The sequence below is a fragment of the Myotis nattereri genome (genome assembly GCF_964212035.1).
Source record: "Myotis nattereri genome assembly, chromosome: 2".
In the NCBI taxonomy this organism is placed as follows: Eukaryota; Metazoa; Chordata; class Mammalia; order Chiroptera; family Vespertilionidae; genus Myotis; species Myotis nattereri.
In genome coordinates this window covers 82254878-82281897 of record NC_138076.1, presented here as the reverse complement: position 1 = coordinate 82281897, position 27020 = coordinate 82254878, and the positions used below count along the sequence as shown (strand labels likewise).

Genomic DNA, 27020 nt, shown 5'->3' with positions numbered 1-27020 from the left:
GGTTTAGCACAATGCCTGGCACAAAGTGAATACATGTAAACATTTGCTACTTAAAACTATAAACATGCCCCATTCCTCCAGAATTAACTTCTGGTCAGTCTAATTTTTACCCTGTTGACACTATTCTTCAAGTCCAAACATTTTATTATCTGTTACTACTATACAGTAAAGGTTATTACTATAGGATTATATGGGACAAATAAGTACACTTGCATTTTTTAAAAATAAAAATCTCTAACTTTAACAGTTCTTAAAATTATTTTAATATACTAGTGGATACAAAAGACATAAATGTATAAATATCAAAATCTCTGGGTCTGCAAACTTCACTGAAAAAATAAAAATAACATATCCTGTCTCTATAAGCAATACAAAATATCGGCTTTATATTAAAATTGATGACCCCCAAATGACCCACATTACCAATATATGCTGCAATTTGCAGATTTTTTAAACCAGAATTGACCATACTATAGCATATCTACTTTTTTTTTTAAAAATATATTTCATTGATTTTTTACAAAGAGGAAGGGAGAGGGATAGAGAGCCAGAAACATCAATGAGAGAGAAACATTGATCAGCTGCCTCCTGCATGGCCCCCACTGGGGATGTGCCCGCAACCAAGGTACATGCCCTTGACCGGAATCGAACCCGGGAACCCTGAGTCCACAGGCCAACGCTCCATCCACTGAGCCAAACCGGTTCTGGCGCATATCTACTTTTTAATCCCTGCATTCCCTAGTAATGCTATAAGACAAAGACAGAGAAACAGAAAAAGCAACCTAAGAGTTGAGATTTAATCAGGAAATAGCAATACATCAGAACATAAAAATAATTGCCTTTTATTTTCTCCCATCAATTACAGGTAATAGAATAAGAAAGAAACCAGAATATTATTTATCCACATTTTACCAATAGTATGAAAAATAGCATTGTAGTCAATACTGATATTAGTACTATTTACAATAAAAACTAAGTCAGTCAGTTGCTATATATTAACAAGTGTCAAATACAGCAGTTAAAAGTAAGGGCTCATGAAAAGACATGAAGAAAACTTAAATGCATATTACTAAGTGAGAAAAGTCAATCTCAAAAGGCTACATACTGCATAATTCCAAATACATGACATTCTGGAAAAGGCATAACTATGGAGACAGTAAAAGGATCAGTGGTTGCCAGGGATGGGGGCAAGGGGAAATGAATAGGGAGAGCACAGAGGATTTTTAGGGCGATGAAACTAGTACTCCATATGATACTATAATGGTGGCTGCATGTTACTATACATTTGTCAAAACCAAGAGAGTGTGCAACACCAAGAACTAACAAAAATGTCAACTTTATAGACTTCAGGTGGTAATGATGTGTTACTGTAGGTTCATTAATTGTAATACATAGCCCTAGCTGGTTTGGCTCAATGAATAGAGCGTCAGCCCACAGACTGAAGGATCCTGGGTTCAATTCTGGTCAGGGGCACATGTCCAGGTTGTGGGCTCAATCCCCAGTAGGGGATGTGCAGGAGGCAGCCAATCAGTGATTTTCTCTCACCATTGATGTTTCTCTCTCTCCTCTCGCTCCCTCTCCCATCCTCTCTGAAATCAATAAAAATATTTTTTAAAGTTAAAATGTACTTTAAAAAATTATAATAAATATGCCACTCTGGAGGAGGATATTTATAGTGGAGGAGACTATGCATGAGTAGGGAAATACAGTATATGGGAAATCTCTGTACCTTCAACTTGATTTTGCTGTAAAAACTAAAACTAGTCTATTAAAAAAAAACATTTTAGAATAAGGGCTCTGAAGTCAAAAAGATGTGCTTAGAAATTAACTCTACCTCCCTAGCCAGTTTAGCTCAGTGGATAGAGTGCAGGCCTGCAGACCAAAGGATCCTGAGTTCGATTCTGGTCAAGGGCACATACCTTGGTTGCAGGCTCCTCCCTGGCCTAGGTCCTGGTCAGGGTGCAAGCAGGAGGCAACCAATCGATGTGTTTCTTTCACATCGATGTTTCTCTCTGTCTTTCCCTCTCTCTCCCACTCTCCCTAAAAATTAATGGAAAAATACCAAGTGAGGATTAACCAAAAAAAAAAAAGGAAAGAAAGAAAAGAAATTAACTCTAGAACCTAAAAGGTGGGGTGACTCTGGACAACTCCTTAATATCTCTTAACCTTAGTTTCCTCAGCTATAAAATGGAGATAGTAAATAGTACCCATGTTAGAGGTGCTAAATATTTAAGTGAAATTAAGCAGTTTAAGCAATTACCATGCCCTAAAACACAGGAAAAGTAAATAAATGTTAGCTTTTATTAAGTTTTAAAAGTCCTACAACTATACGAACTTTAATTTTAAACTAATGATTTTAGTTGGACATTCTATTTAATACAGTATTAATGAAATGAGTAATTGATGAACAAAGCTTTGTTAAGAAAAAATGTGGCTAACCCTTTGATGAATGTTTTTAACAAACTATCAGGACCCTGCCTTCCTAATTAGCCCATAATGATACTTGACTTCCTGATAATCCCAAGTATCAATTATTATTCTCATTATATTTTACTATACATGAATAGATACAGATAAAGATATAGACATACAAATATAGAGGGGTAAAATATAAAGGTAGTATAATGTTCTGCTTAAGAAAATGAAATCTGAAGTCAAACTTCTTGGCCTCATATACAGCACTATACCCAGCTTACCTAGCTGTGTGACTTCGGGCAAGTCACTTAACTCTCTGTTCCTCAGTCACCAAACGCTGAAGTGAATATAACAATTACATCACAATAATAAGTGTATAGAATATTACCTAAAACATAAATCTTATTTAAGTGTTAAGACAGAATAAAGTATAGTTTTAGTTCTTTTCTTTAATTAAAAAGAAAAGGCAGGTCAACTAACCTTTAATTTCTTCCACTGAAAGTTTATCACATATTTGTTTTTCATATGTTTCTATATGTTCTAAAGATTCCTGAAATAGATCTGCTTCTCGCATCACTTGATTCTGGTATAATATCAGTTCACTATATTCATAGTCAATTTTGTTGAGAGGAACCTAAAAATAGAAAGGACCAAATTATCATGTTTATATAATTACAGAAAGCAATTTCAGATCTTTAATTTCACTGCTTTCTAAGGAAAGCAATTCACACAGATTTAAAAAAGCAACCCATGAACAATTATAAACAGAAGAGTAATTAATAGCAAAGATTAATACATTCTTTAAAATAAATACTAGTAAAGGGGTAGGACTCTGGTATAGAGCAAATGGAACAGGTCCTATACACCCAAAAAAGTATAAAAATTGGTTAAAATCCTAAGGAATCTACATTAAAAAACCTACTAGAACTCATCAAGGAGTTAGGCAAGATGACAGAAAAAATCAATATACAAAATCAATTATATCTCTATATTATAGTAACAACCTGAAAATTAAATAATTTCATTCACAACAGCACCAAAAAGAACAAGATATTTAGAAATAAATTTAAGAAACAAGATCTAAACACCCTGCACCCTCCACCGTGGGTAGGGCTCAGTGGTTGAGCGTCGACCTATGAACCAGGAGGTCACAGTTTGATTTCTGGTCACGGCACATGCCAAGGTTTCGGGCTCGATCCCCGGAAGGGGCGTGCAGGAGTCAGTTGATCAATGATTCTCTCTCATCATTCATGTTTCTAACTCTCTCTCTCCCTTCCTCTCTGAAATAAATTTAAAAAATTTTTAAAGTAAAGAAATAAGATCTATATACTGAAGACTACAAAATATGCTGAGAAATTACAGACAAACCTAAATAAATGGTGAGATAGTACACTCCACAGTAATGGATCAGAATACTCAATGTTTTGATGGCAATTCCAAATTGATCTATAAATTCAATGCAATCCCTACCAAACTCACAGCAAGCCTTTTACAGAAATTTATAAGCTAATCCTAAAATTCAAATGGAAATTAAAAAAAAACCCTACATGGCAAAAAAAATTTGAAAAAGAACAAAGTAGGAGGACATGTGTTTCACATCTCAAACTTACTACAAAGCTACAAAAATTAATGCAGTGTGGCGCTGGCACAAGGATACCTATACAGATCAGTGGAACAGAATAAAAGGTCCAAAAATAAGCTAGTATATTCTTGTCAACTGATTTTTCACAAAGGTGCCAAGGCAATTCAATGAAGGAAGAGTAGTCTTCTCACAAATAATAGTGGAACAATTAAATTAAGTATGCAAGGAAAGACCTTAGACTCATAATTCATACCATACACAAAAATTAACTCAAAATGGATCATACACCTAAATGTAAGCAATAAAAGTATAAAAGAAATCTTATAATAGAAGAAAAAATTCTTTGTGACCCCATGTATAAAAGAAAAAAATTAATAAACTGGACTTCATCAAAATTAAAAAATTTTTCTCCTTCAGAAGACACCATTAATAACATGAAAATACAAGCTACAGATTGGGAGAAAATATTTCCAAATAATATACCTGATAAGGAGCTTGTATTAAGAATATATAAAGTACTCTTACAACTCAGTTGTAAGACAAATAACCCAATTTAAAAATGGGCACAAAATTTGAATAGATATTTCATCAAAGAAGAAATATAAATGGCTAATAAGAGCATAATAAAATGGTCAATATCATTAGTTGTTAGGAAACTGTAACAGGAAATGAATAAGCTATACTTATAGAAAGCTACCCATATTAATCTTAGCAAATGTTAAACCCAGCTTGTTACTCTAACCCCTGATTTTTCTCAAAACTAGAGCTTACATGTCAAAAGGTTTTTTTTAGTATACTTCACAATCCAGCAGTTTCAGTTCCTGTGTGAACCTAAGGAGCAGCCTGACCTTCAAGGCTCTGGTTAATGCCAACTGCCCAGACACAGCAATTCACTGACAAAAAAAACCAGATGGCCAACTCAAGGATGCTGAGTTAAAAATCCATATCAGGACCAGCAAGGACACTGCCTGCTATCTACAGCCCCTCCCCCTGATCTCTGTTCTGCTTTCCTTCTCCCTCCTTTTGAAAACCTCTGCCTGCAACAAGATCTTAAGATGGGTTTTTGAGGACTGGGGAGAGTCCCCCATCTTCTCAAGATGCCAGCACCTGTCTCACAAGTTTGGCTTTCATTGCTGCAGGCAGAATTCAGATTTCAGTTACAATACATCAAAAAATCAGACAATAAAAAAAAATTAGACAATAACTGGTGCTGCGGATGAGTAGAAATTGGAACCCTCATACATTATTGGAGGGAATACAAAATGCTTCAGGAAAACAATTGGGCAGTTTATTAAAAAGTTAAATGAAGCCCTGGCTGGTGTATCTCAGTGGTTACAGCGTCAGCCCAAGCAACAAAGAGTTGCAGGTTCAATCCCCGGCCCCAGTCAGGGAGCATGAAGGAAGCAATCAAAGTGTCTCTCTCACATCAGACCCAGAGACATAGAAACGTCAAACAGACTGTCAAACCACAGAGGGAAGGCAGGAGAGAGTGTGGGGGGGCGGGGAAGAGATCAACCAATGAACTCATATGCATATATGCATAACCCAAGGACAGAGACGATTGGTAGTGAAGGCTTGGGGGGGGGACGGCAATGAGGCGGGGGGAAGGGACATATGTAATACTCTCAACAATGAAGATTTGTTTTTAAAAAAAATCAATGGAAAAAATATTCTCGGTTGAGGATTAACAACAACAAAAAATGTTATGGTACTTCCGGACATGGACTAAAGTGTAGTTATGAAAATATAAGTATGCCCTTTATGTACTGAAAGGGAAGACACTCCCAAATAAATCAAGTGGAAAAATAACAGTGGCTCTATTATGTTACCATTTTTGTTATGCCCTAACCGGTTTGGCTCAGTGGATAGAGCATTGGCCTGCAGACTGAAGGGTCCCAGGTTCGATTCCGGTCAAGGGCATACACACAGCTACAACTCTACAATTCCAGTTTTAGGTGTACACTGAAGAGAAACTCACAAATGTGGCTCATGAAACAGCAGACAAGAATCTTCATTACAGCACTGTTTTTCAACAGAGGCAAAGTAGAATGGATAAACTATGGCTTACTCATATAATGAAACTCCAAACAACAGTTAAAAATGGGTAAACTAGCCCTACATGTATCAATACAGACATCAAGAAAAGTTGAATGAAAAAAACCTGCATATCATCCATACAGATTTTTAAGTATACAAAATAATACTAACTTTTTTGAACTTATACATAATGTAAATGCACTGGAATGACATACCAATTTCAGAATAGTGGCTACCTCTAGGGAGGCACATGGGAGAACTTTAGCTATTTCTGTAATTTCATTCCTTTAAAAAATAACAAAATCTGGAGTGATATGAATAATGTTAATTATTTAATTTCATGTGTATATTTTCGTTCTTTTGTATTTTACAAGTTAAAATGTATTTATTGTTTACATCAAGTATAAAGCAATATATATTAGAGAAACAATTCTTAGTCAAAAAACTTTCATTTCTTTACAGTCTTTCCTTTGTCATTTGAATATTGTTGAAATTAAAGTGTACAAACATTTTTATATTATTTATTTTGCATTAAAAATTCTGGACAGTTAGCTCAGTTGGTTAGATCACCATCCCAATATGCCAAGGTTGCAGATTCGATCCCTGGTCAGGGCATATACAAAAATCAACTAATCCTATCTAATAAAGAGGTAATGTGCAAACTGACCATCACTCCAACTCACAAGATGGCCGCCCCCATGTGGACACAAGATGGCCAGCAGGGAAGGGCAGCTATGGGTGATCAGGACAGCAGGGGAGGGGTGTTGGGGGAGACCAGGCCTGCAAGGGAGGGTAGTTGGGAGGGACAAAGGCTGCAGGGAAGGGGAGTTGGCAGGGACCAGGCTGGCAGGGGAGGGCAGTTAGGGGTGACCAGGCCTGCAGGGGAGGACAGTTAGGGGCAACCAGGCTGGCAGGGGAGGGCAGTTAGGGACAATCGGGCCAGCAGGGGAGCAGTTAGGTGTCAATCAGGCTGGCAGGAGAGTAGTTAGGGGGTGATCAGGCTGGCAGGCAGAAGCAGTTAGAGGCAATCAGGCAGGCAGGCAGGCTAGCGGTTGGGAGCCAGCAGTCCTGGATTGGGAGAGGGATGTCCGACTGCCCGTTTAGGCCCGATCCCACCGGGGTCCCAGATTGGAGAGGGTGCAGGCTGGGCTGAGGGACACACACACACACACACACACACACACACACACAAGCACGAATTTTGTGCACTGGGCCTCTAGTTCTATATAAAAGCCTAATATGCAAATCGACCCAACAGTGGAACAACTGGAGGAATGACCGGTCGCTATGATGCGCACTGACCACCAGGAAGCAGACGCTCAACGCAGGAGCTGCCCCCAGCCCACAGGCACCAGGCCAGCCAAGGCAGGTGCCAGAGGGAGCCCCCCAATCACCCCGCCGGTCGACTCACAGATCAGCCCTGATCGCCGGCCAGGCCTAGGGAACCCTACCCATGGACAAATTTCATGCACCAGGCCTCTGGTCAATGCATAAATAAGTGGAAAAAATTGATGCCTGTCTCTCTCAGTCTTCCTAAAATCAATAAATAAAAAATTTTAAAAGAAAGAATTCTGAATCCCACCCCTTTTTTTTTAATTATATATTTTTTATTTTTGTTCATCTCGTTTTAGGGATTTTTTTGTTTTTCAAGAGAAATGTTTATAACTGGATAGCATTGCAATGGAAGCAGCTTGGGATGTTGGAGCTATTGTCAGCCATTTTTCAAGACAGCCTCCCTTTACTGAATTGGCATTAGGGAATAAACAATCCTTGACCGTGATCAAAGATCAAAAGATCCCAAACCTGGTGAGATATGCCAGCCTTCGCCAGGGGGGTTAGTCGCCAAAGACTAACCTGGAAGTGGTTTAATGGACATGGGGTGGATAGAGAAGGCCTAAGTGTAGCAATCACCTGCTCACAGCTGCTATTAACCCTATAACGACTAAAATGACCGCTCCACTCTATTTTTGTGTTGTTTCTGCACAGACTCTGGAAAAGTGAAGGCTGCCAATCCAAGTAGTACTCAAATGTGAGGAACTGCTAGTCTTGGATTTTTTCCCCCATTAAATTCAGCTGGTCATGTAGATCAGTAGAGAAATGTAAATAGATTCAAATTTTTTTTAAATATATTTTATTGATTTTTTTTTTTTTTACAGAGAGGAAGGGAGAGGGATAGAGAGAGAGAATCATCGATGAGAGAGAAAAATCGATCAGCTGCCTCCTGCACACCCCCTACTGGGGATATTCCCACAACCAAGGTACATGCCCTTGACTGGAATCGAACCTGGGACCTTTCAGTCCACAGGACAATGCTCTACCCACTGAGCCAAACCAGTTAGGGCTAGATTCAAATTTTAAAAAGAGCCGAAATGCAGTTTGTTTTTACTATATCAAACTATGCCAGTGCTTTATTTAATAACTAGAGGCCCAGTGCACAAAATTCATGCACTCAGGGCTGGAGGGGGGGGGGGGGAAATCCCCTCAGCCCACATTGCAAGAAGGTGCAGGCCAGGCCGAGAGACCCCACCAGTGCACGATCAGGGCCAGGGAAGGACGCAGGAGGTTGGCCAGCCGGGGAGGGACCACAGGAGGGCTCCAGGGCGTGTCTGGCCAGTCTTGCTCAGTCCCGATCGGCCAGACCCCAGCAGCAAGCTAACCTACCGGTCAGAGCGTCTGCGCCCTGCTGATCAGTGCACATCATAGCAAGAGGTTGAGTGGCCTTAGCATATCATTAGCATATTATGCTTTGATTGGTTGAATGGCCGACTGGATGACCGGACACTTAGCATATTAGGCTTTTATTAGATAGAATTCTCTTCTGTCTCATGGCATATGTCTACTTGCTTATATATTACATTGTTAATTAAGCATTTGTAATTTTATATGTAATATATGCATTCTTTGCCAGTTGTATTATATAGACTATGAACCTCAAATGCATATATATAGGAAGACAGAAATCTAACTCTACCACAAGCTGCACAAATGTTATCTAAGCATTAAGTAAGTGTAGAACATAGGACTGCTAATCTCAGTTTGCTCTGTGATGTCACGTGCAGAATGTACAATTAACTGGTGATTTCCTCATACTTTTGATACTACTTGTACCTGTATATCTTTTAGAAAGACACTGATGGAGTCTGTATCCCTTTTGTATTTTTAATACAATAATTGTATATATTGGTTATATTTTTCTGGAAGATGGTAGAAATGTACTATGTTTATGCTTCTACATCCACTTTGTATAAGCTGGAAAAAAAATAAATATAACATAAAAAAGAATTCTGGGGTTTTTTTCCAACCACAGTTTACATTCAATACCCTTCCACACCAGTTTCAGGCGTATAGCAAAGTAGCCATTAAACTATATACTCTAGTGTTCCTCCCTGCTGCCCCTAGCATCTACCTGGCGCCATACCCTGTTATCTTGACATTACTGATCACATCCTCCATGCTACAATCCACATCTCTGTAGCTATTCTGCAACTACCAATTTGTACTGCTTAATCTCTTCACTTTTCTTTATATATATATATATATATATATATATATATATATATTTTATTGATTTTTTACAGAGAGGAAGAGAGATGGATAGAGAGTTAGAAACATCGATGAGAGAGAAACATCGATCAGCTGCCTCCTGCACACTCCCTACTGGGGAAGTGCCCGCAACGAAGGTACATGCCCTTGACCAGAATCGAACCTGGGACCCTTGAGTCCGCAGGCTGACGCTCTATCCACTGAGCCAAACCGGTTAGGGCAATCTCTTCACTTTTCACCCAATCCAATCCCCCTATGTTCTGACAGCTATCAGTCTGTTCTCTGTATCTAGAAGTCTGTTTCTATTTTGTTTATTTTGTTCATTAGATTCCACATATAAGTGAAATCATATGATATTTGTCTTGCTCTGACTGGCTTATTTCATTTACCATAATACAGTAAAGCCTCAATATAATAGACTAATTCAGGCAAGGGGGTGTCCATTAAAACCAAAAGTCCGTTATATAAACATGTGATTTTTCTGAATGCATACATTAAAAATTTGACAAATTAGTTTAGCTGTTTTTACTTATGTAGACACGTGTGTGTAATTAAAATTAAGTATGTATGAAAAGCTTAATTTCACAGAAGAGTTTTCTACATGTATTACTGTAACTTTTAATTACTGAATAGGTCTAATAAATGAGTGCATTCACCAGTCACCAAGAGTACACAAATGTACATGGCTGAGGCATAGCTTAGCACACACATTAGAACACTGGCCTGTAAGAGTGTGTTAAATCTGCTACAGAGCCCTAGCCGGTTTGGCCCAGTGCATAGAGCAGCCGTGGGCAAACTACAGCCCGCGGGCCGGATCCGGCCCGTTTGAAATGAATAAAACTACTGAAATAAAAGACCGTACTCTTTTATGTAATGATTTCTACTTTGAATTTATATTAGTTCACACAAACACTCCATCCATGCTTTTGTTCCGGCCCTCCGGTCCAGTTTAAGAACCCATTGTGGCCCTCGAGTCAAAAAGTTTGCCCACCCCTGGTATAGAGCATCAGCCTGCAGACTGAAGGGTCCCGGGTTCGATCCCGGTTAAGGGCACATACCCAGATTGTGGTCTCTGTCCCCGGTAGGGGGCATGCAGGAGGCAGCCAATCAATGATTTTATCTCATCATTGATGTTTCTACCTCTCCCTCTCCCTTCCTCTCTGAAATAAAATATATATATATGTGGAAAGAAGAGTTCAAAAAAATAAAACTGCTACAGAAAGTCTCCTCATTTGACAACCAAATCAATTACCTCAAGTAATGCTGTGTGATCACACCTTAATTATTTGCTGAACATTGTTTATGAGGGGTGACTCTTGGATTTAATTATGTAGACTATACTTGTAGACATGTAGTATTTATTTATTTTGGCGAAATTACTACAGTGTTTTTCCAACATATGGCCTATTTGCTAAATTTGTTCAAAAATAACAGCAAATTAATAACAAAACAATAACCTGTTAATTTCTTATAAGTAAATCCTGGTTAAAAGCATTTTAAGCCCTGGCCAGCTTTGCTCTGTGGTTAGAGCATCAGCCCTTGGATTAAAGGGTCCTGTGTTCCATTCCAGGTTAAAGGCTTAAACTCAGGTGCAGGCTTGATCCCTGGCCCCAGTTGGGGGTGTATGCGGGAGGCAACCAACTGATGTGTCTCTCTCACATCGATGCTTCTCTCTCTCTCTTCCCTCCCCTTCCACTCTCTCTAAATATCAGTGGAAAAAAATACCCTAAGGTGAGGATTAACAAAATAAATAGTTAAATAAATAAATTTTTTAAATTTAACAGGTGTTAATTTTCACGTCTGACATATGGTCCGGAAATTTTGTCCAATAAATCCAAAGTCTGTTAAATCAAGGTATACAAAATCAGGGTTTACTGTATCCTCTAGGTCCATCCATGCTGTAGCAAAAGGTTAAGATTTCCTTCTTTTTTACAACTGAGTAGTATTCCACTGTGTAAATATATCACAGCTTTTTCATCCACTCATCTACTGATGGGCACCTCGGCTGCTTCCAAATCTTGGCTATTTAAATAATGCTGCAATGAACATAATTCCTTTCGAATTAGTGCTTCGGGTTTCTTCCGTTACATTCCCAGAAGTGGAATTGCTAGGTCATAAGGCAATTCTAATTTTAATTTTTTGAGGATCCTCCATACTGTTTTCCATGGCGGTTGTACCAATGAATTCAGTTTTCCCATTTTTCCATAGGCCACAAAACTTTAACTCACATTTGGGGGTTGGGACAATATAGAAGTTAACTATTTTATTTATGAAAGTAGGAAAAAATGTTAAAATGAACTTACTTGCTGTGTTTGTCTAAATTCTTCCAATAGTTTTAGTGCCATGTCGTAATCTTTCAGCAAATGGTATGCAATAGCATACCCAATCCAGGAAGCACGCTGTGTTGGGCGCAACTGGAGAAGCTGATACCTTGTCTCCTTTAAATAAATAAATAAATAAATAAATAAATAAATAATTTTTTTTTTTTTTTTTTTTTTTAGCTTTTTAAACTTTCTGTAAAGTATTTCTGTTCATCACAGTTTTCAGGAAACAATTCAATACCTTTAATTCTTTTTTAATGTATTCAATTAACAAATATATGTTCCACAATAAAATACTTTCTGTGTGCCTTATCTAAATTATTTAACTTGTAAAATACCTCATATAATGCTCATTGTAAGACTGTCACTGAAAAGTCGGCCCTGAGGCTCATGCTTTTGGGCTGACTTATAAAATTACCTTTATATAATAATTTCTTCTGGTAATTACATATCTTAAAAGAGAGATTGAGATAGTTTTTTACTGAACTAAATTTTGCTGTTTACAAAATTATTATATGAAATTACAATGGATTTACATTGTTATAGTAGGCTCCAGAGATAGGATGGAATTCTCAAACATCTTTTCAAGCAGAAACACCACTGCTGCCACTCTAAGATAGGTCAGTATCTATTACATTAGGAAGAAAACACCAGAAATTCCACTATGGCTATCCCAGAAGAATCAAGATACCATCATTAACAGAAAATACAACCTCCTTACCTCACTTCTTCACTGCTCATATCTGCCTCCATGTTTTACAAAAGTGCATCTGCTTGGAGGAACAGGTCTCAAAAAACACTAGCTACAATGAAATTTTGAAAATGTAGTGTTTAGCTTCCCTTACTCTGTTGTTAGAACTGGTCAAAGGAATGCCAAAAGGGCCCTAACTGGTTTGACTCAGAGGATAGAGCGTTGGCCTGTGGACTGAAGGGTCCCAGGTTCAATTCCAGTCAAGGGCATGTACCTTGGTTGCAGGAACATCCCCAGTAGGGGGTGTGCAGGAGGCAGCTGATCGATGTTTCTAACTCTCTACCCCTGTCTCTCTCCCTTCCTCTCTGTAAAAAATCAATAAAATATATATTTTTTTTAAAAAAAAGGAATGCCAAAAGGAATAACAAGATCAGATCTTCTTTTATAAAAAGATTATCTTTGATGAAACAACTTAGTATCACTCCTCTACCTTCATGTTAAGTGTCTGGTTCCTTTTAGGCATATAAAATTACTGGAGGCCCAGTGAACAACATTCGTGCACTGGGGGGGTGGGGGTGGGGGGGGGGCATTCCTCAGCTTGGCCTGCGCCCTCTCTTGCAGTCCGAGACACCTGGGGCGGGTTGGGCCTAAGCCAAGAGGCAGACATCCCTCTCACAGTCTGGGGCTCTAGCAGTCCAGGACCCCTCATTCCTTACCACCTGCCTGCAGCAGTGGCCAGGAGAGGCTCCAGCCCACCGCTGCACTTGCCAGCCGTGAGCCCAGCTTCTGGCTGAGGGGCCACCAGAGGGCAGCTCCTGCATTAAGTGTCTTCCCCTGGTGGTGAGTGAGTGTCATAGCAACCAGTCATTCTGCCATTCAGTCAATTTGCATATTAGCCTTTTATTATATAGTATGCTATTATCACTCTCATTCCTTATTTTCATTATTGCTTCTGTTACTCCACCCCTTTATTAAAGTCTGGGTCAGTTTTCTTCTCTCTGCCAAATCTCACCATTATCCTGGGCAAATGGAACACTGTAGAACACCCATCCAACAACCTATCTTACATCTAAAATTTCCTTATCTTTAATGATGTCCTCTACCCCTCTTCAGGGACCCACTCCTACAACCACATCCTAGACCAGGGATTTTCAACTGGTGTGCCACGAGATTTTTTAAAACATGCAATACCTGACTATCTAGTCAGGAGTCAGATGCACTGACCTCTTTTCCCTTAGATTGTCAAATAAAAACATGAAAGCAGCCAACACAATAGCCATCTGGTGTGAATGAATAAAAATTATGAATTCTTTTTTTGGTCAGATTGGCAAAAAATATAATCTATTTTTTGGTGTGCCACAGAACTTTAGTAATTAGCTTATATGTGCCATGAGATGAAAAAGGTTGAAAATCACTAAGATTGTCAAATAGAAAAATGACAACAGTCAACACAATAGCCCATTGGTGTGAATGCCCTGTCTTGAACCATAATACATAGGTCATATAACAGAGTTGTATCTTATTGGTCATGCCACATAAGGTTGCATCTAATTGGTTAATTCTTGGTACCAGAAATCCTTATATACAAGTATAGGCACCTGATTTTTTTTTCAATCACTTTGGAGTAAAAAGCATAATTACTATTATTGTTATTTTTGTAAACCAATCAAAATTATATCTTTTTATGATCAGATTAGCAAAAATATATATTTTTGGTGTGCCACCAAATTTTAGTAATTAGTTTAAAAGTGCCATGAGATGAAAAAGGTTGAAAATCACTGTCCTATTTGCCACCCAGAAATCACAAAAACAAATTATCTCATTCTCAGGCCACAGCGCCTATGCTGCCAACATTTTCACTCAGTGACATTCCTACCCTTGTTCTTAAGAGGACACCATTAGTAACTCTATTTCCTTGCATCCTTCACTTCTAACCACCAGCTCTTTTACTTTCATTTATTTCACTATCCCTCTTAGGAACCACTCTGTTGCCAATATTCTTAATTTCTTTGCCTCATGAATATAACTAATGTTAACTCTCACCACACCCAGGCTGTTAAGTACTGCTGAAGAAAAACCACACAATCTTGGAGAATTATATTAATCTCAGCAGAACTCTTTAAACATCTGTAAAAAATCTAGGCATAGGGTATAATGACTTATGGCAGAAGGGCAAAAGTAAAAAGTAAATGAAAGACAATTTATTTAAAAAGTGTTAAGAGTTGGTGGCCTCCTTCACAAAAGAAAATAAGAGAATTACGTTTTGGACATAATGAGTTTAGGATACACATGGAGATGTTCAGCAGAGCTGAAGATGCCAGTATGGACTACAGAAAGACTGATGAATGGCAATCCTCACATTACTTTATATTTACTAACCCATAATAAAGAAAGCTAACTAATCTCTACATTTAGATTTCAATTATAAGCATTCTTTTTACCAAATTTGTAAATGTCAAACCAACAAAGAATATAGTACAGCATTTGTACACAGGAGATAGTACAGTTTTTTTTAAAAAAGCATTAAATAAAGTTATCCCTTGTTGATAATGCAGTTCTACAACTATTATTGGGGGAAGGTCGCAAGTGACTTTCCACTTCTAGACTATAATGAACAACCAAATCTACATGATCTTGGCTTACACTCACTTCATTCTGAATTCACATGTTTTAAATTATATCTATCTGTTAAAATGTGTACACTTAAGATTAGAGTACTTACTCGGTAACCTTCAAGGTCTCTCATTTGGATCTGCAACAGAGAGAGATCCCTCAAAATTTGCAGATTATCTTTATCTAATTTCAGGGCATTTCGGTAACACTTAATAGCTTCATCATATTTCTTATCAGAACGCTGCAAGAGTCCATATACATGCCAACCTATTAAGTTAAGGAAATACAGACATTCACAGGTACTAGAAAATACTATGCTACATACCTATCTAATATAAAGCTTACTTTAACGAAATGGCATTTTTGTCTGAGATTTACCTCAGAATGACCTGGGGTCAGAGGGAAGGGCACAGTGAGCAAATGGTAAAAGATAACATGAGATCAGCCTTGACTGACAACTGTTAAATTATTGAAGCTAGGTGCTGGGCACATTCACTTACTATGTACTAGTATTGAAACAGAATATACTAGAATACAAAAATTATCTTTTAAAACGAGTCTATATTCAATCAATTCTAAAACAACATGTAACCATCATTTAATTCACCAATGATATTAAAAACCACAAAATTAAATTTTTATTTATTGTAAATTAAATTCTTAGCATATCTTGGAGCCAAAACCACTACCATACTTATATGCCCTCTCTCTCTGCTCGAGAGTAAGCACTGAGATAAAGAAATAAGTATTGCCCTAGCCCAGGGCTGGGCAAACTTTTTGACTGGAGGGCCACAATGGGTTCTTAAACTGGACCGGAGGGCCGGAACAAAAGCATGGATGGAGTGTTTGTGTGAACTAATATAAATTCAAAGTAAACATCATTACATAAAAGGGTACGGTCTTTTTTTTCAATAGTTTTATTCATTTCAAACGGGCCGGATCCAGCCGGTGGGCCGTAGTTTGCCCACGGATCCGGCCCGTGGGCTGTAGTTTGCCCACGGCTGCCCTAACCAGTTTGGCTCCGTGGATAGAGCGTCAGCCTGTGGACTCAAGGGTTCCGGGTTTAATTCCGGTCAAGGGCATGTACCTTGGTTGTGGGCACACCCCCAGTAGGGGGTGTGCAGGAGGCAGCTGATCGATGTTTCTCGCTCATTGATGTTTCTAACTCTCTATCCCTCTCCCTTCTTCTCTGTAAAAAATCAATAAAATATATTAAAAAAAAGAGAAAGAAATAAGTATTTAGTATTTTGAGAACCCTAAGCTAAAAATGTGAAAACACAACTAAGACTATTGATGTTCAATACTGGCCCATAGATGAATTAAATGTAAAAACATAAGAAACAGGACAATATGTGAAAAGGTTATTAATAAATATATAAATAAGCAAAACAGAAATGAATATCAATTTCAATGATCCAACCTTAAAAAGTACTTTTGTTCTTTTACAAGCTGGATACTAGACACAGAAAAATACAATTATGAGTATCAGTGAAAATAGCTATGTCCCTATGCAAATGAAACAAGCTGAAGAACCAATATAATATCACACTTAATACTAAATAAAATGTTTTAAAACAAATTTCATCTGAATTTTTCTTGTAAAGTTTCTTAACAAAAGTTTAAAGAACATAAATTTTACTATACAGGTTTACTACACTATACAGGTTTATAAGTTATCTAGAGTGATGTGAAATATCACTAGTTTATGGATGTATAGAAAAAACAATGAGGTTCAAGTCACATATAATTATTAGCACTCTTCTCTCACAATAAGCACAACTGAAATACATACCTACTGTATAGAGATTCTCTTTCAAATACTCCAATAAATGAGGCATAGGGGACAGATAAACTAATACTACAAAATGTTGATAATTATTGAACCTGAGTAATTAGTACACAGAGTTCATTAAATTCTCTTCTACATAGGATTGAATTTTTGAATTAGGAAAAAACACTAATAAATTGAAAATATATACATGAAATTAAACTACTCAACCACTGCAAAAGGATACAGACATGACTCTTGACATCATTACGAAGTCCTTTACGAACAAATTCATATGCTTCTTCTTTTTTTCCTAAACAGTTCAATGTTAAGCCTTTCATAGCCAAAGTCTCTGAAAAATATTTTTAACCTCAATTTACACATGAAAGATTCAAATTATCTTAGGGTTATTTTAACATTTGACACCTGCCATGCTTATATTATTCATCTTTTTAATCCCATAGTTAGAAGAACTTCTCTCCAAAAGCTGCATTTTAAATATTTGCTTAAAGTTTAGCCCAGGTCCTTTTCTGAAATTCCTTAGGTGGGGGCTGAGTTGCTAAAATGCTTTCTGCTCTTTAGAAGACTCTTTAAAGGGGGTTGAGATGATTCTGCTGAGAAAAGGTAACACAGCAGGCACCTGACTCCTGTTGAGCTAAATCTATACAGCAGTCCACCCTTCACCTGAGATCAATTCGAATCAAGAATCAAATCTCAAATCTGACTTACACCCCACAAAACAATCTACCTTAACAAAGAGAAAAAAAATCACCTTACTCAATACTGGAATAGACTGCATTTTTGGCAAGTTTATTCTAACTAATCCTAATTCGGCTAATTAATACCCTTTTACCTTTCAAGGATACAACACTGGATGACAGGAGTGGCAACCCAAAAATATGTTTAAAGTAATTAATGAAAGATGCTTTAGATTGAAATAACTCTCTGAATAACCCCCCCAAAAAAATAATCCACAAGGGAATTAGATAAGAACAATTGTTTTCAAATTAATGTCTGTGGATTCTTGTTTTCAGAACATGGTGAGTCCAAGCTCCTATAACCAAACAATTTTTTTCTTTTATACATAAAGAACTTCCCTACAAGCTTCCACTTACTAATAGATAAGGGTTCCATAGTGAAAAAGTTTGAAAACAAGTTTAAATTTCTAAAATTCTATGAAATGAAGACTTCTTTCCATTTCCTTCAAAGAATGTTTTCAACATTAGAAAGCTGAGCCAGGTCAGCCTATTTTCCCAATAAGACAATTTCAAGAAATACCGAAGTCTAATATTCAGTGAACTCAGTTAACTTTGCTTTGCTATACGACCTTAATTTGTGTATCTAATTCTAACCTCATCTATCCTTTTAACAAAATACTAGTGACCAGTGAAAAACGATGAGACAAGCAAATGCAAACTTATTAATACCAGTGCTAGAAAAACAACTCAAGATAAACAATCTAATGATAAATGTCATATTTATATATAAAGGCCAGCAGACATATAAAAGGCATCTACCAAAGAATAAAATGCATTTGACTGTATCTTTATACTACTTAGGTATTGCAAATATTATCCTAATTTTACACAGAGAAAATCAAAGAATAAACTTAAGTTCTAGTCAAATAGATGAAATCACGTCTATAAAAATATTGGCATATATTCCCAACTGTTTCCCAATTAATCAACCAACAACCTCTCATCTAATAGTAAAGACTCTCTATGTATATGTATATGTGTATATGGACTTAAACATGATAGAAGTAAAGTAACCTAGAATAAGACTGACATGAAATATAACTAAAAATGTTAAATATTTATACACTAGAGAGCTACTAGGCCATGGAATCTGGGAAGTATTCTTCTTTCACTGTTAGGAATCCTATCTATCTGATTTTAGAATTAGATTTCCCCAAAGCAATCTCTCACAGGTAAGACAATACCTCCATGTTCAGCAAATTTTGGATTCGAAAGAATCATCTTGCAAAACTTGAGTCCATTTTTATATTGCTTCTGTTCATAACATTTCTGTAAAGAAATATAAACAAAAATTATTTTATAAAATGAATATACACAAAACAACTTTTACATAATTCAAGATCCAAAGTGAGGTTTAAAACATATGTGACGGAATGATTTTATGTCAATTTATATCACTTACTAGAGGCCCAGTACACGAAATTTGTGCGGGGTGTGTGTGTGTGGGGGGGGGGGGGTTTGTCCCTCAGCCCAGCCTGCACCCTCTCCAATCTGGGACTGCTGGCTCCTAACCACTCACCTGCCTGCCTGCCTGATCACCCCCTAACCACTCCCCTGCCAGTCTGATCGATGCCTAACTGCTCCCCTGCCAGCCCGGACCCCCCCAACTGCCCTCCCCTGAAGGCCTGGTCACTCCCAACTGCACCCCCTTGCAGAACTGGTTGCCCCCAACTGCCCTGCCCTGCAGGCCTCATCGCCCACAACTGCCCTCCCCTGCGGGCCATCTTGTGTCCACATGGGGGTGGCCATCTTGTGTGTTGGAGTGATGGTCAATTTGCATATTTTGTCTTTCTTATATAGGATAACATGAAGTGTGTTTCTGTTACCAAACTGTTCTAGTGTCTGAGCATTTTCACTTTTACAGAAGATACAGAAAAAAATACACTTAATAAACAGGGAATTTAGTCGTCAATCAATACTGCTACAGCTTTTTAAAATTCAAAACCCAAAAGCAAAAATATATGTGATAACGACAGAAAAATACTAGAAACTGCATTAAAAGCCTTTGGTACTTCAAGAATGGAACCAAAAGCCCAGCCATTGTGGCTCAGTGGTGGAGCCTTGACCCATGAACCAGGAGGTCACAGTTCAATTCCCAGGCAGGGTACATGCCCAGGTTTTGGGCTCCATCCCCAGTGTGGGGCAACTGATCAATGATTCTTTCTCATCATTGTGGTTTCTATCTTGCTCTCCCTCTTCCTTCCTCTCTGAAATCAATAAAAATATATTTAAAAAAAAAAAAAGAATGGAACCAAGAAATACACACACAAAATACTGCTATTTTTTGAGCAACCCTATTTTGTGTGTCTACAGAACTTGCTATAACTCATATTAATTCCTTAAGGTAGGTGTCATTACCTCCACCTTACAGATCTGGAAAATGTTCATAAACTGTGTTTAAAAGTGATTCAGCTTAGTTGCAAACTCTGGTGTGACTCCAAAGATCATGGTCTTTCCATTACTAGTCTAATGTAAGTGTAAGCAACCTCTTTATTCCTAAACTAGAGGCCCAGTGCACAAAATGCGTGCACAGGTACTGTCCCTAGTGGCTGCCAGCTGCCAGCCGGGGCCTTCCTTCCTCCAGCTGCCAGCCGCCGCCCAGGGCCTTCCTTTGTTCTGCGCCGGCCCCTGGTGGTCAGCACACGTCATATTGAGCGATTGAATTCCTAGTCGGTCGAACTCCCAAGGGGACACTTTTGCATATTAGGCTTTCATATATATACTAGAGGCCTGGTGCATGAAATCTGTGCACCGGGCGGGGGTGCGTGCGTGCGTGCGTGCGTGTTCCTCAGCCTGACCTGCACCCTCTCCAATCCGGGAGCCCTCAGAGGATGTCCTACTGACGGCTTAGGCCCGCTCCCTGTGGTTCTCTGCTCTCTGCAGGACCTGCCTGCTCCACACCGCAGCGAATGCCAAGCAGGCCATGCTGGGTGCTGCCTACGGGCCGGGCTTGCCTGCTCCCCAGTCGCCCTGACAACAGCCAAGCAGGCCGTGCTGGGAGCTGCCTTGTGGGCTGCTTCCCTGCTCCCAGGTCGCCGCAGGCCATGCTGGGAGCTACCTGCGGGCAGCACTTGCCTGCTCCCCAGTCGCCAAGGCAATGGCCAAGCAAACCGTGCTGGGAGCTGCCTATAGGCCAGGCTTGCCTGCTCCCCGGTGGCCCTGGCAACAGCCTAGCAGGCCGTGCTGGGAGCTGCCTACCAATGGGGCTTGCCTGCTCCCAGGTTGCCGCAGGCCGTGCTGGGAGCTGCCTGCGGGCCACATTTGCCTGCTCCCAGGTTGCCTTGGCGACGGCCAAGCAGGCCAAGCCGAGCTGGGAGCTGCCTCCTCCCTGCTGTCAGTCTCCACGGAGGTGATGAGGTTAATTTGCATACTCACTCCTGACTGGCTGGTGGGCATCGTGAAGGTACAGTCAATTTGCATCTTTCTCTTTTATTAGTGTAGACCAGCCGTGGGCAAACTATGGCCTCCGGGCCGGATCCGGCCCGTTTGAAATGAATAAAACTACTGAAATAAAAGACCGTACCCTTTTATGTAATGATGTTTACTTTGAATTTATATTAGTTCACACAAACACTCCATCCATGCTTTTGTTCCGGCCCTCCAGTCCAGTTTAAGAACCCATTGTGGCCCTCGAGTCAAAAAGTTTGCCCACCCCTGGTGTAGACAAACTGGAAGCCTGGTGCACGGACTCATCCACCCATGCAAAACTGGTTCTCTGACATTCCCCGAGGGTTCCCAGATTGTGAGAGGGGACAGGCCAGGCCGAGGGACCCCACTGGTGCACGATCGGGGCCGGGGAGGAGTGCGGGAGGGCTCCAGGGCGTGTCCGGTCCAACTAACCCAGTCCTGATCAGCTGGACCCCAGCAGCAAGCTAACCTACCAGTCGGAGCGTCTGCCCCATGGTGGTCAGTGCTCATCATAGGGACTGGTTGAACGGCGAACGGTCGGACACTTAGCTTTTATTATATAGGATGCCACCAACCAGGCTAAGTAATCCGTGACTGTCCTCCACAGCCACTGATCATGAGAACAACTCATCTCCTTTCACTCACATTCTCACTTATGTTGTTACTAGAGGCCCGATGCATGAAATTCATGCAAGAGTAGGCCTTCCTTTCCCCAGCTGCCAGCACTGGCTTCCCTCTGGCACCCGGGACCTGGGCTTCCCTCGCAGCCCCAGCTTCGTCCAGAAGGACGTCTGATCTAATTAGCATATTATGCTTTTATTATTATAGTGTTCTTTCTAGTACTTATCCCCATGGTAGGGCCTCTGCACTTGTGTTTCTTCCATCTGAAATGTTCTTCCTCAGGTCTTCCTGTGGCTAATTCCTTATGGTTTGAGTGTCACACATCACCTACCTGACCACTCTATTTAATACTGACAGCTTTCTTACTCGCCCCCACCCAGCCCGACACAAACATTTTCTCTATATATTACTCTATTTTCTACACAGCATTATCATTTCCCGACATTCCTATTTATGTGATTACTCTTTTAGTATCTTCCCCCACCATACTATAAGCTCCTTGAGAACAGGAATCTTGCTTATTTTAAAACATGTTTTTATTGATTTGAGAAAGTGGGGGAGGGAGAAGAGAGAGAGAAAGACAAACATTGATTGTTGATTGCCTCCCGCATGCACCCTGACTGGGGATCAAACCCACAACCCAAGTAAGTGGGCTTGACTGGGAATCAAACCCACAACCCTTCCATGTGAGGGCCAACACTCTAACCACTGAACAACACCAACCAGGGCAGCTCTTGCCTATTTTAAACACTCTTGCATCCTCTGGTTCTAGACAAATAAGCACTGCTCAATGAATACAGCCTACTAAGTTAAAACAAACAAACAAACAAACAAACAGGGTACCAGCAAAGGAGGAGGAAGTGATTAATCCTTGCTGCAGGAGTAGGATGTGCAGGCAAGAATTAGAAAAGTGTTTACAGAAAAAAAAAATGTTTATATTGAGGTTTCCTGATTGCCTCTGGGGAAGGAAACTTAATGGTTGGGAGACAAGGATAGGACAGAAACCTGAATTTTGAACCATGGGAATATATTACCTATTCCAAAAATATTTTAAAGTAAAAAAACAATAATAATAATAATCTGCCCTAACCACTATAGCTCTGTGGATTGAGCATCGGCCCCTGGACTGAAGGGTCCTGGGTTTGATTCCAGTCAAGGGCATGTACCTTGGTTTCAGGCTCAATCCCCAGGAGGGGGTATGCAGCTGATCAATGTTTCTCTCTCATCAATGTTTCTACCTCTCTCTTCCTCTCTGTAAAGTCAATAAAAATATAAAATAGATAAAATAAAAATTTTAAAGAACAATGGTAGAAATACTTTATTTAAAAAAAAATAAAAAATAATCTGAGTTTGACTATAGGAGTTCACCTGACATATGACAAGAAGAAAAAAAGGAACAGAAGAAACTACTGGGGAAGAGGAAAATATGTGGGGAGGTTTCTGACTGACCAAGTGATCGCTAAAGTAATAAATATAACAGTAATAATAATAGTTACTGAAACATTTACTATGTGGCAGGCACTCTCATTTAATCTTTATTGAAATGCCAGGAAAGCCTCTGAGATGCATGTTATCTCCATTTTATTTATTTACCTATTTTATTGATTTCAGAGAGAGGAAGGGAGAGGAAGAGAGAGTTAGAAACATCAATGAAAGAGAGAATTATTGATCCGCTGCCTCTTGCATGCCCCCTACTGGGGATCAAGCCCATACTGGGGCATGCGCCCTGACGCTGAATCAAACTCAGGATCTCTTGGTCCACTGGATGATGCTCGATGCCCAGAGGCATATCAGCTGGGCACTGAGGCACACAGTAACGTGAGTTTTCACAGCTAGTCAGAGCCACAATTCAAACCAAGGTAGTCTATCTCCAATACCCAAGTACTCAAGTTAAAGAAAAGTCTTAGCTCTAACCAGTTTGGCTCAGTGGATAGAGGGTCGGCCTGCGGATTCAAGGGTCCCAGGTTCCTTTCCGGTAAGGGCATGTACCTTGGTTGTGGGCACATCTCCAGTAGTGGGTGTGCAGGAGGCAGCTGATCGATGTTTCTAACTCTCCCTCTCCCTTCCTGTCTGTAAAAAAATCAATAAAACATATATTAAAAACAAAGAAACGTCTTAAGTTCAGTAAGGAATATATATTTAGTAGAAAAGATAGATTCTTGTTTTGACTTTGATACTAACCAGAAAACCTTAGACCAGCGGTTCTCAACCTGTGGGTCGCGACCCCTTTGGGGGTCGAACGACCCTTTCACAGGGGTCACCTAAGACCATCCGAAAACACATATATAATTACATATTGTTTTTGTGATTAATCACTATGCTTTAATTATGTTCAATTTGTAACAATGAAATTGGGGGTCACCACAACATGAGGAACTGTATTAAAGGGTGGCGGCATTAGGAAGGTTGAGAACCACTGCCTTAGACATTTAGTCATTTACCATTCCTGGGTTTGACTGTCTCATCCGTAAAAGAGGGCATGAAGTAGAGCTCAAAAATTCAACAAAATGTAATGTTAAGAGCCAGTTTGGGGAGGAATAAAATAGACAGGCATAAGTCACATAGACCATGTGATATGGGTGTGTTTATGTACACTGATAATCAATACAAATTTACTATTGGTGACAAAACACTTTGGTCCACCAACCAAACTTAAAAATAATTTTATTATAGAGACTTCAATTTGCCATGGAATTTGTTGCAGCAAAATTTTACCCACATTTATTGCAAATGTGAGATAATTAAATCATTCACCTTTGCTGCACCCTCCTAAATTCATATAAGCTTAAAAAGTAAACATTACATACCCAGATAAGAAAATGTTTAGCATTTTCCAATTTATTTGGGGATAAAATTAACTCAGCAGCAGCTTTAACCTTTTTGTAAATAAAGTATAATGAATCACGGAGTTGTTTTTCATTATTCTACTGATAACAGGATTAGAACTACAAGTACCCATATATAGAGAAAGTAAGTGTTCTGTCATCTTTTAGGTATAATGCCAAATGTCCTGAAATCTTACTAAAAAGTCATAGATGATTTTTCATTAATATATTTCAGATTCCCTAGACAAAAAAAAAAAAAAAAAAAAAATCCACCTGAAAGGGGCAAAAAAAGTTCACTTCTCCAGTTCCATACTGTGAAAAATACACGTCTATGAGAAAAGCGAAAGTAAGGATTAAATGTGAAGTTTCTATTAGCTGGGACAGAACAGCTACTATGAATTGGATACCTGCCATTGGTAATACTGAAAACATTCTGAATTTTGTATTTATAGCAAAGGTAAGCGATAGCTAATAGTCACATAACACAAGCTCTAAGTAATAAATTCACTGTTAAAATCTAAACGCTCATGTTCAGGTAGGTGAAAAGACAAACTAGGAAAAAACAAAAACAGCTACCTATTTACAATCTTAGTTTAAAATCCACGGTCCCCAGCGTACATGAGAAAAGCACAGGCACGCTCGCCGCTCGCCGCCTCTCGGCGATGGAGGATCGGGACCCCGGACGCCGTGGAGGCAGCGGGCCGCGGCACACCACCTGCGGGGAACTCCCTTCTCGTCGGCCCGCGGCATGATTCAGGTTTCTGCTCACAAGCCAAGCATATGACCCCCTCCAGTGCAAAACCAGCCAGCGCACGAAGCCCGGAACACTTTCTCGAAGTCGAGCCGGTGCAAGTTAACAGCAGAGCCATGTCCGGTTTTATACTTTAGAAATGCAGCCCGTGCCCACCTTTCACTTCCCAGCGGCGCTGAGTACCTCGAACACGGGCACGGTCTCCCCCCCGCGGACAGCCTGGCCTGCGGCGCCCCCCGATCTTCCCGGCGCCGTCCACCCCCGGGGCCCGCCCGCCACAGGATCGCCCCGGCTTCCGTGGGCACCGGCGTTAACCAGCACAACGCAGGGGAGGAACACCTCCGGGGGGAGGCTGGCCAAAGATACCAACCGGGCGGACAGAAGGAACAGGTCGCGCGCGAGTCCGCCCTCGAGGCTCCGCCGAGGTGGGCATGGGCGCCGCTACCTGCCGACGCGGCCCTGACCCGTGGGCGACGGGAGTCCCCGTCCGCGGCGCCGAGGCCCGGGGAGTCGGTGCCAAGGGAGGGCGCCGCAGGAGGCCCGGCGTCCGCGGCCCGGGACGCAGCGGCCGGGCGGACCCGCGAAGCCTCCGAGGTAAACAAAGACCCGGGCGCGGACCCAGGCGGCCTCGCCGGCGCCGCCGCCGGATCGGGGCTGCCCAGGGCGCGAAGGCGCGGCCTCCCGCCACTCACCAGGATGCGTTTGAAGAGGTTGCTCTCCTTCGGGGGCAGCTGCACGCTCGGCATCGCGGCCGGCGGGGAGGCTGGGCGGCTGGGCGCTCCGCTCCGCAGGGTGGACCCGGGGACGAGCCGCTGCCGAGAGTCGGTGCGGAGGACGGGTCAGTTCATCGGCCTGGAGTGGGGGCTGGGCGGCCTCGGCGGGGCTCTTGCGCCAGGGCTGGCAACGGAGAAGGAAAACGCCGCCAGCACCGGCCCAGGTGAGGGGCGAGCGGCGCGTCTCCCGCGCGGTAAGATGGCAGCCGGGCCCGCCCCCTCCCGCGGGCGGTGTGCGCATGCGCGGGGCGCGGGGCTGCGGGGAGCCGGGAGGCGGGGAGGACGGTGCTGGGGATGGGGAGTTGTCCGGGGTCACTTGGCGGGGACGGGGGTGCGGGGGTGGGGGGGTGGGGGGGTGGAGGAGGAGGGGTGCGGCTCCTGCACCGTAGCTCCTCGTAAGTCGTTCGTATGGTGCTATGATTGTTTAGTCTCGTGGCCCAAGATAATGTCGGTTATATCAGAGTCAGACTTTTGGGATTTCTCTCCGCTCAGGAATTTACTAGTAAAACGGGGCTCGAACCCAAAATAGATGGATGAACTTGTGCAGACCAATGACGTATTCACAACGTAGTGAGGGCATGAAGCAGGCATTGACGTGAGCTGATGTGAAAGCCCTTTGAGATGTCTCAGAAAAAAAGTAACCCCCACCCCCCCCAAAAAAAGCCTTCCCAGCAGTTTAGAACACCTAACATTGTCAGTGAGCATTAAGGTGGTTTTATGGGGCCACTGATCCTCCAAGTCTACCTACTCTTTCTCCTCAGATGGTTCCCCTTTATACAAGGTATAATGAGAGCAACAAAACTCAAACCCAGGATCTTCCAACTCTGGAACACTATCTGCTCTACATGAAAGGGAGTATATCCCAAAACAAAAACAAAGCAGAAGAAAATAGAATAGTGATAGAACATATGTGA

General features: G+C 40.8%; 1 protein-coding gene across 2 annotated transcripts in view; it reads right to left on the bottom strand.

The window, feature by feature from the left end:
- Positions 1–26326, bottom strand: part of NAA16 (N-alpha-acetyltransferase 16, NatA auxiliary subunit) — an 88269-nt gene extending 61943 nt beyond the window's left edge. For both annotated transcript variants that reach the window (XM_081083776.1, XM_081083777.1), the window contains exons 1-6: positions 26026–26326; positions 18913–18997; positions 17218–17322; positions 15312–15469; positions 11881–12015; positions 2896–3049 (exon numbers count right to left, since the gene is read on the bottom strand). In XM_081083776.1, the coding sequence (XP_080939902.1) occupies positions 2896–3049; positions 11881–12015; positions 15312–15469; positions 17218–17322; positions 18913–18997; positions 26026–26079 (691 nt within the window). In that variant the 5' untranslated portion in view covers positions 26080–26326. The remainder of the gene's footprint in view (positions 1–2895; positions 3050–11880; positions 12016–15311; positions 15470–17217; positions 17323–18912; positions 18998–26025) is intronic.
- Positions 26327–27020: the final 694 nt, after the last annotated feature.